Source organism: Trichechus manatus, unplaced genomic scaffold, assembly GCF_000243295.1.
Source record: "Trichechus manatus latirostris isolate Lorelei unplaced genomic scaffold, TriManLat1.0 scaffold00081, whole genome shotgun sequence".
In the NCBI taxonomy this organism is placed as follows: domain Eukaryota; kingdom Metazoa; phylum Chordata; class Mammalia; order Sirenia; family Trichechidae; genus Trichechus; species Trichechus manatus.
In genome coordinates this window covers 4,218,942-4,236,142 of record NW_004444017.1, presented here as the reverse complement: position 1 = coordinate 4,236,142, position 17,201 = coordinate 4,218,942, and the positions used below count along the sequence as shown (strand labels likewise).

Sequence of the window (17,201 nt, the reverse complement as noted above, 5' to 3'; positions counted from 1 at the left end):
AGTCAGAATCGACTTGACGGCAATGGGTTTTTTTGTTTCTTAATCTACCGTGAAACACCGGTATTGTTTTAATCACTTACATCTGAAGTTTACTGTTTCTACTTTATCAGAATGTAGGAATGAGGGGTGTTGTGTTTTGTTTTATTATTTTTATTTTTTGGAGAGCGGTGTTATGGAAGTGGAAGGATTGTGCTAGGTACATATAAATTTAAAAATATTTTATAACAAGATAAACTAAGATCCTCCCTTTTTTTAGGAACTAATTCTTTAATCACTATAAAATGTCATTTGTATACGATCCACATCATTTAAAAACAGTTAAATGTTGATATATTAGAAGTTAAATCAACCTTTACAAGTCCAACCCTCTATATCCTTAAGGTTTACTTGATAAGAGTAAGTTTACGTACAGGGTACTTCCTCAGCTACCAGTAAAAATGCCATCATCATCAATCAAACTATTTTGTATGCATTCTGTCTTTTGTTTTTTCAATAAAATGATATGTTAAAGGCTTGGCTATACATATTCTTCACAAACAAAAAGTTTATTTAACTAAGTTCTGTTAAACAATTATAACTAAAAGAAAATTTCTAATGCCTAAATAAATTTCAACTCAAAATTTGATTAGCACCTGACCTGGTCTTCTCTATACTAAGCTTGGTCAAGAGCTAGGTTGCAACTTAAAAATAATAACATTTAGAAACACATCCAAGCACCTTCAGGGATCAAGTTGCTGGGACTGGGGGCTCAGGACCATAGTCTCGGGGGACATCTAGCTAAACTGGCATAACAAAAAAGACAAATAATCCAATTAAAAAATGGCAAAGGATATAAAGAAAATATTCTACATCCCACTTTGGTGACTAGCATCTGGGGTCTTGAAAGCTTGCAAGCGGCCATCTAAGATAAACATCTATTGGCCCCAGCCTGTCTGGAGCAAAGCAGAATGAAGAAAACCAAAGACAAAAGGAAAATATTAGCCCAAAGGACTAAAGGACCACATGAACCAGAGCCTCCAGCAGCCTGAGCCCAGAACTAGCTGGTACCCAGCTACCACCATTAACCACTCTGACAGGGATCACACCAGAGAGTCCTGGACAGAGTGGAAGAAAAATGTAGAACAAAATTCAAATTCACAAAAAAAAGGTCAGACTTACTGGTCTGACAGAGACTGGAGGAATCCCCGAAGACTATGGCCCCTGGACACTCTAACTCAAAACTGAAACCACTCCTGAAGCCCACTTTGCAGACCTATAAAACAAACAATAACACACATGAGGAATGTGCTTCTTAGTTCAATCAAGTATACAAGACCCAATGGGCAACACCTGCCCAAAAGCAGGTGCAAGAATGCAGGAAGAGACAGGAACTGAACAAACTGACACAGGGAATCCAGGGTGGAAAGGAGGAGCATGCTGTGACATTGCAGGGACTGCAACCAATGTTACAAAACAAAATGTGTACACATTTTTGAATTAGAAATTAACTTGAGCTGTAAACTTTCACCTAAAGTACAATAAAAAATATATATGTATATATACATACACACATATACATATATAAAAGAAGATATCAGAATGAATCCTTGCTAAAAATAAAATGGCAACATTTTAAAAACAAAATATTAATTTTCTCTGAATAAATTCGTAAAAATTGTTTTTATGATTTTTTATGATAAAACATATTCTCCTTTACTTTTTATAATATGGAAAGGTGAAGAAACTAACAACTGCATTCCTCAAGATTCCACAGAAAGGGGGACCTCATACCATCAAGAAAGCAGTGCCGGGAGCAGAGCGTGTCCTTTAGACTGGGGTCCTGGCACAGAGAAGCTCCTAGTCTGGGGGAACACTAAAGAGAAGAAGGCCAACAGCTCCCCTGGAGCTGACGCCCTGAATTTGGACTTTTAGCCTACTTTAATTATGAGGAAATAAACTTCTCTTCGTTAAAAGCATCCACTTGTGGTATTTCTGTTAGAGCAGCACTAGATGACTAAGACAGAATTTGGTACTGAGAAAGTGGGGTGCTGCTCTAACAGATACCTAAAATGTGGAAGCGGTTTTGAAACTGTCAATGGATAGAGCAGTGGCAGCAACAAAGGACCAGCAGCAGCAGAGAGCCTGCAACAGCAGAGAAGCGGCAGTGGCAGAGAAGTGGCAGTGGCAGAGGAACAGCAGTGGCAGAGAACCAACAGCAGAACCAGGAGACCAGTGCGGGACGGCCCTGGAGGTGACCCACCAAGCGAGAGAGCTGAGTGCCTGTGAGCATGAGCCTTCCTGGTGGAGTGGGGTGCCTCTAGGCACTTATTGGTGGAGCTACTGAGCTTTGGAATACTTGCCCCAGCAGGGCAGATGTGGGCGTGAGGCCCAAGGGCCAAGAGGCCACAGGAAACAGAAGCAGAAGCAGAAGCTGAAGAGACAAGGGACACAAGAAGCTGAGCTGCCTCAGTCTCAAGGTATGGCTATGACCTCAGGGGTTTCTAAGGGTGGAGCCATGGCCTCTGGTGTTTCTAAGGGTGGAGTCGCCACTCAGATGGACTGGGAGAATGGTGCGCCTAAAGCCGAGGGAGCAGAGCTGCTGTCCCAGTGGGCCTGGAAGACGGAGCTGAAGCCCAGGGCCGAGGGGCCTCCACTCAAAATCCAGAGACTGTGGCCAATACCTAGAGTCTGGAGGGCAGGGCTATTGTGTAAATTGTCTCAGAGAACAGAGGATTCTTTTCAAAGCCTTGAGGGCTAATGTAATGTGTTCTGCTGACTTCCTTGGTACCTGTTATCACTTCTTTTCCTCTAGTTTCTCCCATATGTAATGGAAATGTCTAACTTGTGCCTGTTCTACCATTGTACCTTTGGAAGCAAATAACTTGTATTCTAGATTTCAGAGATGAAGAGGAATTTTTGGATTTTAGACTTGGAGTTAAGACTTTTGCTATGATATGATGAGATGAATATGTTGTCCATGTTGCAAGGATGTGATTTTATGGGGGCCAAAGGTTGGAATGTCACAGATTGAGTTGCGTCCCCCAAAAAATGCGTGTATCAATTTGGCTAGGCCATGATTCCCAATGTTGTGTGGTTGCCCTCCATTTTGTGATTGTAATTTTACATTAAAGAGGATTAGGGTGGGATTGTAACACCACCCTAACCCAGGTCACATCCCTGATCCAATGTAAAGGGAGTTTCCCTGGGGTGTGGCCTGCACCACCTTTTATCTCTTCTAAGAGATAAAAGGAAAGGGAAGCAAGTGGAGAATAGGGGACCTCATACCATCAAGAAAGCAGTTCCCGGAGCAGAGCGCATCCTTTGGACCGGGGTCCCTATGCAGAGAAGCTCCTAAGTCCAGGGCAACACTGAAGACAAGAAGGCCGACGGACAGAAAAAGCCTTCCCCTGGAGCTGACGCCCTGAATTTGGACTTTTAGCCTACTTTAACTGTGAGGAAATAAACTTCTCTTCGTTAAAACGAGGAAAAAAAAAAAAAGATTCCACAGAAAACAAAACATATGGAAAATCTAGCCATTCTAACTTTCTGCCCCAAGCAAAATAACAGAGGAGATTTACAGAACTAACCTAGGACAAAGAACCTCTTCTAATTCTAAATCAGCTTTCTGCTACTCTTAAATCTAAAACTCTAAATACCAAAAACCAGGAGACTAGAGAAGCAAGCAAAATGAAATAAACAGAAGTTACAGAGCGTAGAAGGGAATGTTGATAGCATCTGTGTAAGCAAATTAAACTCCAAGCTACATTATCATTTATGATCAATCAAGCAAGAAGCTGTACAATTTTACACAGAGTTTGAATGCAGCAAAGATTCAAATGCTCAATTACATTTTCCAGGTCAGTGATTTATTATAAAATAAGAAATTTACTGTAACACAAAACTACTTCAAACCATAGGGGAGAGCCCTGGGAAGGCAGAGCCCAATACTAATCCCATCTGCTACTGTCCCATTTCATTCTCTGAGCATGGGTTATGCCAGTGCACGCAAATACACACACTACGTACAAACTAGGAGACTATGGGTGGGCAGTGGTGGCCCAGAGAGAACCAAAAATAGTCCAGGGTATGTCACTCATAATCTAGCTATTGTAGCTGCCACTGTGCTTAGAAAAAAATATTTTCTTCAGTGCATATCTAGATGAATGCCAAAGAAACAGTGTTCTTAGTATTCCTCCTTAAATATTACAATGATATTTCTACTCTAAATAATATTTATAAAAGAAATGATTAGAGAATACAGATGCCAAAGAACAAGAAAAGGATGAACGCAGAGCTACTTTATCCCTCTGTCCCATGGAATAAGTGTCTGAATGAAGACACAAACTAGGTTAAATGCTGTGCAGCATTAAGGCATCTCCAGGGGTATCAAAAGTTCTACTTGAAAGATTATACTTCAATATCCCCATTGCAGATAAATTCTTAAAGTTTTCCAATGAAAAACTTCAAGGACTAATTAAAAAAGATGAACTCAATTTATTAGTTTCCAAAATAAACTAACAGGACAATAAGTTGACTACAGACACTGAAATCGTTCTCATTAAGAATTGGGTATAATTGCCAAGAGATCAGATAATCTTAGAGTATATGATAAGAAAGGAAAGAGCTCCCAGGCAAAGCTCTACTACAGATTGTTAAGAATGCGTATTTCAACATGTTTAAAGAACAGAAGTCTAATTCAGAGCACAACATTCAGGAAAATAACACTCCTCCACATTTTTATTCACGCTGCTCTCTAGGCCTGGAATGTTCCCATCACCCTTAGCTATCTACCTAGCATAGCAAACTTTCATTCATCTTGCAAGATAAGGCTCCTAAGACTTCTTTAGACTCCTTTTCCCCAAGGTCAAATTTAAAACACCCTTTTGTGTGCCCCAATATACACCATTTGTACTTCTATCATAAATTACTTAACTCCCACAACTCTGGAACTCTTGAGAGTGAAGACCACATCTTATTTGACTTTATACTTAGCACAGTGCCTAGCATATAGCATAAGGTGCTATGCTGAATGCATGAATGAAGACAGTTTAAGAAAATTTAGGAATTCTAGGAAGTCTGCAAGGACATAATTTTGATTGTGCAACTATAAATGTACTCAGTAAGGAGAGAAATTTAAGGATATTCCAGTGCATACAAATGTATAAACTGCTTAGAAACCTAGGGAAGTATGAGTAGGTGGTAGAGGCCCTGACAAAGCCAAAAATAGTTGTGGTATATCACGTTGCTCACAATCCAGGCGTCATCATAAGAACTGTATGGCTTTCCCGAATTTTTATCCTGAATATTCCATTAACTTAAATAATAATAATTTTACCACGTGCCCCTAAACATTATAATGCTTTGTTTATATTTGAGCTTAAAAAAAAACTGGTATCTTCTATGACTTGCTTTTTTCATGTAATATTTCTAAGATTTCATCTATATTGTTGCATATAGCTATAGTCCATTCAGATGGACTGCTATAAAATGTTCTATTGTGTGAATATATCACAATTTACTTACTCATTCTTCTGTTAGTGAGCATTTACATACTGCCAGGATTTTTTGTTTGTTTTCTAATACAACCTATGTTACCACACATCTCCTAGGGCCAGAGGGTACTCATATTTAATTTAACAAGATAATTGTTTTCAGAAGTAGTAGTACCAATTTAAATACCCAACAACAGCATGTGAGGCACCCAATTGCTACCAACACTTGGTATTGCCAGACTATTAATTTTTGTCAATCTAGTGTAAAATGGTAAGTATAAACTGGTATCTCAACATGGTCTTATTTTATGTTCTCCTAATTGCAATGGGAGTTGAACAATTTCTCGTATTTATTTGCCGTGTGTATTTCTCTTATATACATTTTTTAAGAGTACATACATGTTGTTTTTGTTGTTGATTGCTGTCAATTCAATTCCGACGCATGGCAACCATATGTGTGCAGAGTAGAACTGCTCCATAGGGTTTTCAAGGCTGTGACCCTTCAGAAGCAGATCTCTAGACCTGTCCTCCGAGGTGCCTCTGGGTGGGTTCAAACTGCCAACCATTCAGCTAGTAGTCAAGCACTTAACTGTTTGGCCACCCAGGGACTACACACAGGCTGTAAAAGTATCTAATTATGCACCCTGACGTAAGGCAGAGGGACCATAAACACCAAAATCAAGTGTTGTCTCTAGGATAGAACAGAGGGGAATATCAAGCAAAGATGTACGAGGGAAGTTCAACTTTATCTGAAATTTTACTTCTTAAATTGAGTAGTTACAGTTACTTATATCATTCTCTATACTTTTGTGTATCTCTGAAATAATTAATTTTTTAAACATATAAATATAACAATTAGGGGAGTATTGGTCAGGTACTCTGTGGAATGCTTCTCAACTTGGATTTGTCTGACGTTTTTCTCAGGACTGGACTGGGGTTGTGAGTTTCTGGGAGGACAACAGAGGTGGAGTGCATTTTCATCACATCATATCAGGGATGCATGACTTACCACTGTTGATGTTGACCCAAATTTTTTTTTTATATCCCATTCTCATTAGGGATCTTAAGACATTGAGTCTTACTAAATAAAAAGCGTGAGGCATCATGACCAAAAAAAAAATAGACAATATGAACAGTAAGAATGGCTCAAATCAGACTTATTTCTATTTAGTCAGTTTATAAGCAATTGTTTAAAGATAAAAAGAGTTACAAATAACTCTGAATTTGTCCTTTCCCTGCCAATATGGTCTGTTTTTAGAGAACACTTTAGTTCTCCTGTTCTACTTTCAATGCCTTAACTATCAAAAGACAAGCTTCTGAGCTGGGAAGAGGTGGCAGGATATCGTTCCTACTAGCTTATTCAAGATTGAAAAAAACAAGGGAAGTATAGGCTAGGTAGTTTCCATATATAAGTATGTCCAAACTGCATCAGAAATCCTTCTTTAGGACGATGTTCCGTACTGTCTGGGAGAACTGCTTCAAACGCCCACTCTGTTTAAAGATAACACACACATTTACAAACATGTCATCCAGTACCAAATGCTTTGCACAATACACTATAAGAGAGTGCACTGTAAATTCCCCCAAAGATATCCGAAACAACTTTACCCTAAAACAGAATGCTGATTCTATTCTTCTTAGGGTCTCAGTGATATTAGGTAGGCAATGTTTTAAATGTTTTTTCCACCATCCCCCATGCCATTCCCCAGCATCCCACAGAGCAAGCAAAAGCATGAAAACAAAATAATAATATTCAGTTACTCTGAATTCTTGCTCATGTAATACACTCTACCCCCATGACTTTTCAACCTGTCACTCTTTCCTTTTTTCTCTATACAGCAAAATGCTAGATTCATTTTAAGAAATAAATGGAAAAAAGGACATAACATTGAATTTAAACTAAGTTCCAGCTATCAGCACCACTCTTCTTTCCCTGGTCCCACAGGTAGTTTAAAAATATGGCTAGAGTATAATAATAAATACTGCTTTGACATTTAATCTTTGAATGAAAAAGTGGAAAAAGTTGTTACTCCTGCCTAAAAATATACAAAACTGTGTTTTAGCAAGAAAAAAACTAATTGCTCCTTCTAAATACTAGTTATTTTAATATAATGAAAATTATGTAAACCCTTTGAGAACTTTCAACTATCTCTAAACTCAATGCATTCTTTTTGCTTATGTAGATCTAAAAATTAAAACTGCCTCTATTTTCTCAGCAAACAACTGTCAGGAAATACATCAAAACTCTGATTCTGACCATGTTAGTACGGTAACTTCTACGACAAAATAAGTAGACAAAAAACAAAGGTTCTAAGCAATGAAAATAACAAATGCAGAGATAACTATCTTAAAAGAAGTATATTAATCTAAATCAGTTTTGCATATAGCTGTGTTATCATCTATTTGATATCTGTTTTAAGACAAATCAAAGTCTGTAACACGACAAATAATGGAGGCAGTGTAGCGAGCGTAGAATAGCTGAATCAGCCCTCCACGGACTCCTGTGAAAAATGAACAGGCTTGACAAAGGACAATACATACAATACTTGTATGATGCTTCTTAGTGCCAAAAAGATTTAACACATGTTACCAACAGGGAAATTGTGTAGTAGGAAAAGCCGTATGTTGGAGGCAGCCCAACCCTGTGTCAAAATCTGAGAAACTACCATTTTCTAGCTAAACAAATTTCTGCAGATGAACCTCTCTTAATGTATAACATATTCTTGTTCTTTGATTGACTGTTTTTAGGTTGCTTTTTTGTTTGTTTGATTTTGCTTTAGGAGGAAAGATGGGGTAGTATGGGAGATGGGATACCAAGGGAAAAAGCATTTTATTAGCAGGTATTAAAATCAACTTAATGGGTCAGTACTAACATTTTTTACTTCCTTTAAGGAGTAGGAAAAGATAGAACAGAGTACATCTGATGCAGTAATGGTAAGCATATTTTGTGAAAGTTTTGTTTCAGCTACATCTCTCTAAAGAACTATGTCTGCATGTAGATATTGATGTGTATATATACTGGGTCACAGCATAAAACATATTTCTTACTATATGTTATGATCCAAAAATCTGAAAGCCACTGATTGCTATAGAACAGTCAGGATTTAAAAGTCACTGCCATAAGGTTGTAAGGATTAAATAAGATTACAGATGTAAAGTAACTAGCATTGTGTTGGATTCTATTTTTACAAATTATGTTTACTTTAGGATAAAACACCAAACCAAACCCATTGCCACTGAGTCAATTCCCACTCATAATGAAGTGTTAGAAATTCTAACTTCAAACTTCTACTCCAGTTATTAAAAACTCTTAAAAAAAATTTTTTTTACCGAGTTAGAATAAGAAAGGCATTGTTTACAAACAGCCTTTGGGTTCTAACAAATATATCTTTTTTCCAGTGACATTCATCATTTTAAGACTTCTTTAGTAACTTGCTCTCATGTTCTTATGACCTTAAGAGCAAAGTTTAGTCATGACCAAAGACCCATACAATCTTTCTCCATTTTGGTTTCAAATGAAAGTAATCCCATATAATGACAGCCAATGGAAAAGGAGCTGGATAACAAATGTTTCAAAAGTCAAATACACATTCCTACGGATATGACCTAAAGAAAGTGATAATCCACTATGTCACCAATATTTTAGGTATAATCAGCCTACAGCAGACAAAGATGCTCTTAACACAGTAATGAAACAAGTCTGTGTGCAAAAAAATGCTTTCAGAGACTTGCATTATACACTACCAAGTGAATTAAATCACTCCCCACCAACATCACCACGATGATAACCAATGAAATTTAGGATACTAACATTTTTACTAGTAACATCCTATGCTCAAGGAAAAGTTTAATAGGAGACTAAAAGCACAAGAGGCTAATGATTTATTAATCATATTAAAATAACTGAATAAATCCTAATCTGCTAAAAGCCAGATTTCTCCTCAACATTCTACTGTGCCTAATAAGAACTAAATACACAAGCAGCACAATAGGAGAAAAATACACAATGATCAAGTAGATCAGAAATGAAAGAATGGTCCAGAATTATGAAGTTTATTATTTGTAAGTCACCACATTAAAAGATCAAAAGGAAAAAAAAAAAATCCATTTTCATGACTGCCAAAAAGGCATGTGATAAAATTTGACATCCATGAAAGTCCCTATCCTTGAAACAACTCATTTGATTTAGATGGATATGTCCTTAACATGATACACTGATCAATTTTAATCCAAAAGTAAGCATCATACTTAAGGGAGAAAACTAAAAACATTCACATTCAGATCAATACAAAACAAAGATGTCCATTATCACCACTATTATTTAGTTAGTACACATAATTAGACAAGAGAAAGAAATGAAGTGCATACATTAAAACTGAAGACATCAAAATAATAATTATTTGAAAATGGTATTATTATATACTTAGAAAACCAAAAAGAATCAACTAAAAAAAAATCAATCCAAACCTTAAGAGAATTCAGTATGGTAACTAAGCATAAAACATGGAAACATGGAAATCACAAGCCTTCATGTATTAAAAAACAAACAAAAATAAGCAGTTAGAAGATATATTGAATATAACCTTCTTCACTACAGAGAGAAAACCTAGTAATAAATTTTAAAAATGTACAAGATCTATGAAGCTTCATTAAAACACTCCTGAGGAACACAAAACTTGAGCTCATGAAAAGACAATTGTCAATTCTCTCTAAATTAATATATTCTACAAATTTCACGCAATTCCAACAAAAAAAACACGACAGAAAGAATGAGGAGCCAGGGGATGAGACAAGCTAAACTTCACATTGAAAAAGGGGCAAACAAAAACAGCTAAAACCTCTCTAAAAAAGAAGAGTAGCAAGAAAGGAACTGGCCTCACTAGTTATTAAGATATATTTGTTAAAAACATAATAATAAAAACAGCGTGGTACTGAATACAAAGACAGGTCAACAGAAGAGACATGCTAAAATAGAACTTCTGAAGTATGTCACAAAATCCAGAGGCCTTAAAAATATAATTTGATAAATATAAAAAACTCTGAATATATTTTACACACACACTCACTCACAAAGTCAAAGCCAAAAAAAAAAAAATATTGGAAACTCACATCAAACTACAACAGTTAACTTCTTAATTGAGTAAAGAAATCCTACAAATCAATTTTTAAAAAAACACAGAAGAACAGAAATACAAATGCATAAAGTATCTGAACAGGTAATTTACAGAAAATAAAATAAAAAGAGATCTTAAACATATAAAAACACATTCAACCTTATAAAGAAAGAACTGCAACTACACTGACATAATGTTTTCTCACCTATCAGAGTGGTAAAAAAATCAAAATTTGCTAACACAGTCTGGACAAGTATGTGGGGGATAATGGCACGTTCATACACTGATGGTGAGGAAAAAAGTTGGTACAACCTTTCTAACCCTACTTGGCAAAATCCATCAGAATTACAAATGTACATACTCTTTCACTCAGCAATTCTACTTCAAGGAATTTATCCAAGAAGCTAGTTTACACATGAACAGAATACGTACAACATTTTTTACTGCAGCATTTTATGTAGAAGCAGACAATTTGAAACAAACTAAATGCCCATCAGTAGAAACCGTGTTAAATAAATTGTAGTACATCCACACAATACCATCAGTAAAAAAAAAACCCTTAGAAGGAGCTCCAAAATATACTAACTGAAAAAAAAGAAAGGAGCAGACAATGAGGAAGGGGTGCCATTTGTGTTTAAACACACACACACATCACACACACACACATTTTTGGTTGTATATGGAATACACATAAAATGTTTCTGGAAGAATTAAAAAAACAGGTAAACAGAAAAAAGAATACATTTTTGCTTGACTAGGTGTAGAATGTTTCTGGAAGGATACATAAGAAACAGATAAGGGCATGGGTGGAAAGGAGGAGTGTGCTGTCACAGCATATGGAGAGCGATTAGGGTCACATAACAATGTATATATAAATTTTTGTATGAGAGACTAACTTGAATTGTAAACTTTCACTTAAACTACAACAATTAAAAAAAAACAGATAAGGGGAACTGAGTAGTTGGGGGAAGATGAAAACATGTATAAAATTTAAAACAATAAATCAGTACCCACTAAACAAGATACAGTCAAACCATATCTACAGTGTTCAAATTTTTATGATTACAGACAGCAAATGAAAATCAAACTAATATAAACTACAGCTATAGGACACGATTCTCTGTAGCTGAATTTGAGGTTTAGTAAAGAGTTTTATTCCTCAACTATTGTCAGAGGTTAAAAATAAACTGGGACAATGACAAATATTTATAATTTATCACCTGACAGATACAAACAATGTATACCACTGGTTAGTGTAACTGTTATCTCAAGCGCACCTCTCTTACTTCAGCTAAAAGAAGGGGGGTTGTTATAGTACTTTTCCAATTTATTCCATTGTTAGCCTCTTTCTAATAATACTTAAGGGAAAAGAGCAAAGAAATTCTTCCTTCCTTGACGCATCTACATGATATATTAATTCTAGTAGCCATGTTTTTCTATTCAAATTTGCCATCTTATTAATCATGTAGATGGAGTTGCAACTATCATGGCATTACAGTTCCAACAAAAGAGGATTAGAAGAGGTAGAAGAATGTCGATTCAAACACTTAGGCAGCTGACAAGGCATGTAAGAGAAACAACAGCATGGAAAATACTTTTGAAAGATACTAACAGTGTTTATTTTAGAATTTTAAAAACTGAATATGCAGAGCAGTTTTAACTATCTACTGCAAAAATACTTTCAACTACTAACCTCAAAAATATAAACAGAGGGAGGAAAAAGAAATTTTGTCAGCTCTTAGGTAAAACTTAGTGGTAGGAATGAGGATGTGTGCCAGAGGTGGGACACGGAAGTCAGAACATCTGCACCTTACCTTCTTCTGAAGAACATTAACCTTCCGCTCCTTCACATCCAGCATGTCCTTAAGGTCATGTATCTCTCCTGCTTGTGTCCCCTTCTCCTCAGCCATTTCCTGAATTTGTTTTGTTTTTTTATTCAGCATGGTTTCCTTCTCTTCTAAACGCAATCGGAGAGCATCCACCTAAGAATGGAAGTTTTATAAATGATTAATTTAAAAGAAAGGACTATAATTCCTTCTAAATGTCAAAAGTTGTCCAAATGCTACTTATATAGTAAACCTTTCATTAGAATCAAATAAAATACTACTCTACATATAATTGTTATCATCTAGAAATTAAACTCTAAAACTTTGTGGACACTTTTATAATAATATATTTTAAATCAGTTAAATTTACACTGATTATACCAGAATAAACAGATCTGAATAAGGAAACAGAATGGAGAACTGCTATAAAGAGGTTATAAAGAAGTTGAGTTTTCTACTTCTAGAAAAGCAATTTCTCTTTTTGTCTATCAAAATCACCTAGAGGACTTATTAAAACACAGACTTCCAGGCCCAGCCACCAGAGTTTCTGATTCAGCAGGGGTGGGGTTCAAGAATTAGCATTTTTGCTTTAGAAAACCTAAAATCAGAGAAAAAACCATAACCATCACCAAGCATGACACTTGCTGTATCAGGGAATGCAATCTAGCCCCAGGGTGTGATACCTTCAGGACAGAATCTACTAACAGTTATTCATATAAGGCAGAAGCAAAGGCCTACTCTCAGATCCCAAGACTAATCAGCTAAAATCTGGTATCTCCTTACATTTATCCCTGAAGTATAATGGTTTTCAGCAGACAGAACTTTAACATAACTAGAAATCTAATAACATTTATTTTATAATCCATTGACAGCTAATTTTATTCAGCGTTTAGTCACCCCATGCATACTTACACGCTAATTTGTATGTGTGTCTTCTGCTTTTCCACTAAGGAATAAATAATTCAACAAACACTTACACATTTGATTATAGCAAAACAGGGAGGTGGATTTCTTTCACCTAAGACAGGGCCGTCCCACAGATACATAATGTGAGGCGTATACGCAAGCCACATATGCAATTTTAAATTTTCTGGTAGCCACATTAAAAAGTAAAACAGAAAGAGGTAAAATCAATTTTAATAATCTGTTTTATTAACCCAATATATCTAAGATACTTATAATTTCAACATGTAATCCATATAAAATTATTAATGAGCTATTTTACATTCTTTTTTTTTTCCACTAAGCCTTCAAAGTCCAGTGTATATTTTACATTTATATCACATCTTAATTTGAAATACTAGCTACATTCCACATGTGGCCATTAGTTATCATATTGGACAGTGCGAATTTAAGATATCAAGTATGTTTCTATAAAACATCTCTCATCTTTAACTTATCCTATATTATTTTTCCTATCTAGCTATGGATTAACCCACAAAGAAAAAACAAGTAATACGAGTAATGACTCACACTCAGAGTACAGCAAAACCCTCAAGAATGATCTAATATTATACTGAACTACAAGGTAACTGAGAACCAGTACAGTGTGTACAGTGGTACATACTGCTCAGTAAATTCTATAGAAAATTACCTAGGAGACCAGTCTCATTTGAGACTGCTGTAGCTAAGTCGTTAAGTACTTACAAATTATGTCGGACTATTTTGGAAAGGAAAAATATGTAGATAAACCGGATTTCACTCTGCTAAATTACATTTCTACCAAACACTTCTACGCCAACAGTCTCACCAAGCAAGTAATTGGGGAAGCAATCTTTTTAGGTCCCATTTACAATTCTTCACCACAAGTTCTACCATGCCCTGTCAATATAACATTATTTCACCTCTGATTTACCTCTATTCTACTTCAATAAATCATACATGATTAACTTTTTACTATCTTCTGGAAAGGTCCACCTAAGAACTTTCAAACTCTGAAAATCTTTCTTCTGAATCACAAACACTGTTTATTCTTTTCTTTCTCCTACTCCTACTAAATCTACTCTTCGTCTATAGCACAAGCTCTGATTTATAAAAACCATCCTTATCTTTTTTGTCATTCACCTTACTTTATCTCCCTACCCCCTTTTTTCATCATGTCTGCTTTACAAATCTTTACTTCTATATAAAACAATTTTCTTCATCCAACCCTATGTGAAGTAGAGACATAAAAAAAAATTTTAAACATGAAAGTAGGAAACTACAAATGTCTGAAATTAAAAAACATACTGGATGAGATGAACAACAGATTAGACATTACAGAAGAAAAGTTTAGTGAACTTGAAAATATAAGCAATGGAAACTACCCAAAATGAAAAACAAGGAGAAAAAAAAACAAAGTAGACTAACCCTATAAAACACCAAGACTTATTATACAGCTAATAATAAATAATAAGAGCAGGGCGTTGGTACATGAATAAACAAATAGATCATTGCAATAGAGTCCAGAAACTAACCCACACATATAGCGAAGTTTTGATCCCTAACACATTCAATAACACTTATTTTCTAACATACCATATAATTTAATGAAAACATAAGCCATAGACTGAGAAAAAATATTTACAAATCATGTATTTTGTAAAGGACTTGTATCCACAATATATAAAAACTCTCAAAACTCAAGAAGAAAACAACCAATTTTAAAAACAGGAAAAAGCTATAAACAGGCACTTCACCAAAGAAATATATGGGTGGCAAGTAAGCACACAGAAAGATCCTCAACATCATTAGTCATCAGGAAAATGTAAACTTAAAACCACAATGACTATCACTACACACTATTAAAATGGCTAAAATTTAAGACTAACCATCCAAGTATCAACAAGTATGTAGAAAAACAAGCTTTCATACACTGATGGTGGGAATGTAAAACCCCTTTTGAAAACAGTTTGCCAGTTCCTTAAAATGCTAAGCATACATACATCTACCTACGATGTGATCCAGCCATTCACACGTATGTACTCACCCAAGAGAAAGAATATGCCCATGCAAAGACTTGTACACCGATGGTCATAGCAACTTTATTCATACTAGCCAAAAATTGGGAACAATCCAAATGTCCATCAACAGGTGAAGAGAGAAACTGTGATGATATATCCATATAAGGGAACACTATTCAGTAACAAAAAGGAATGAACTATTGATACATGCTACAACACTGTCCAATACAATAACTGTATCCAGGTTCTGGTGCCCGGATACAACATGGATAAAACTCAAAATGAAATACTGATACATGTTAAAACATGGATGTCTCCCAAAATAATTATACTGAGTCAGAGAAACCAGACCAAAAAAAAGGGCGGGGGGGAGGGTAAATACTGTATGATCCAATTCATATAAAACTGTAGAAAATGCAAACTAATTACAGGGACAGAAAGCAGATCGGTTCTTGTCTAAGAATGAGGCAGGGAAGGAGGAAGAAGTGGGGAATATCAGAGATGGGCAAAAGGAAGGGATTACAAGGCGATACAAGAAAAATTTGGGGAGTGATGGATTAACATTCATTATCTTGACTGTGGTATTGGTTTCACAGATGTATATGTCCAGACTTATCAAATTGTACACTTTAATTATTTGCAGTTTATTTTATGTCAGTAAAGCTATTTTAAAAAAGCAAGAGGAAAAATAGTAAGAGAGCATGGTATTAGCATAGGAATGAATCAACAGACCACTGCAACAGAAATAGGAGCCCAGCAATAGATCCATACATATATAAAACAGAGTTGACATTGTAATTAGTGAGGAAAGGACAGAGTATTCAATAAATAGTTTTTAGAGTACTGATACCAGGGGAAGGGGCAGTTAGATCCTTAACTCATCATACACAAAACAGAATTATGGGTGAACTAAAGATTGATATATGAGAAGCAAATTTTTAAAACTTTAAGAAGGAAATATAGAAAAATACCTTTAAGACATTGGAAGATTTTTTTTCTTAAAGACACAAAAAGGATACACCACAAAGGAAAAAACTGTAAAACCGAACTATGTTAAAACTTGAAACTTCTGTACATCAAGACACCATTTTAAAGTGTTTGTTTTATTATCTTATCTATTTTTATATGCCTGAGATATTTCTTAATAAAAATAATACTAAAGTATAGACAGGCATATTTATACTTGCTTTAAAAAATGCAGATATTTTGTGAATTGGCCAAAATTAAATGATCCAATATTCAAATTCTATTTCCAAAATTTATGACCATTTACAATTACATCCCAAAAATGAAATACATAGAAATCTAGCAAAACACGTACAGGATTTGTATGCTAAAAACTACAAAATGCTGGTTAAAGAAATCAAAGAGAATCTGAAGAAATGCGCTCCTCCCTTGAACATTACGTGAATTGTAAACTATAAGTTAATGTATGTCAAGATGGCCAGCCTACTTAGTATTTTCCTCAGGGACAAGGAAAAAGAAAAAATTATTTTGTAGTGATATAAAATGTATTTTACTGACAAAAAAAACAGAACTTCAGTAAGTCAAGCCCTGTGAATTCAAAAGATCTTACTAAAGTTTCCAGTTCTGGTGCCTAGATTCAGCACTAAAGACCTCAGGGTAAAAACACAAACCCACTGCAAACAATGATGAACTACATGATTATCAATGAGTTCTCTAATGGTTTTTTCTAAGGTGCAAGGTAACAAAACTCTTTTCGTTTCTATTTGTCTACCAATCAAAATGAGAAACACCCCACCATGCAAAGAAAGAGAAAAAGGTCTGAAAAAGAAATATCAGAACTGATTGATTCAGCTGGGAGAAAAGGACTGCCACCATAGAGCA

At 35.4% G+C, this 17,201-nt stretch overlaps 1 protein-coding gene across 1 annotated transcript in view; it reads right to left on the bottom strand.

Annotated features, from left to right (window-relative positions):
* The window catches only part of ERC1 (ELKS/RAB6-interacting/CAST family member 1), a 541,536-nt gene that overhangs the window by 362,398 nt on the left and 161,937 nt on the right, over nucleotides 1–17,201 (bottom strand). Inside the window, exon 8 of the mRNA XM_004381205.2 lies at nucleotides 12,400–12,567. Within this exon, the coding sequence (XP_004381262.1) occupies nucleotides 12,400–12,567 (168 nt within the window). The remainder of the gene's footprint in view (nucleotides 1–12,399; nucleotides 12,568–17,201) is intronic.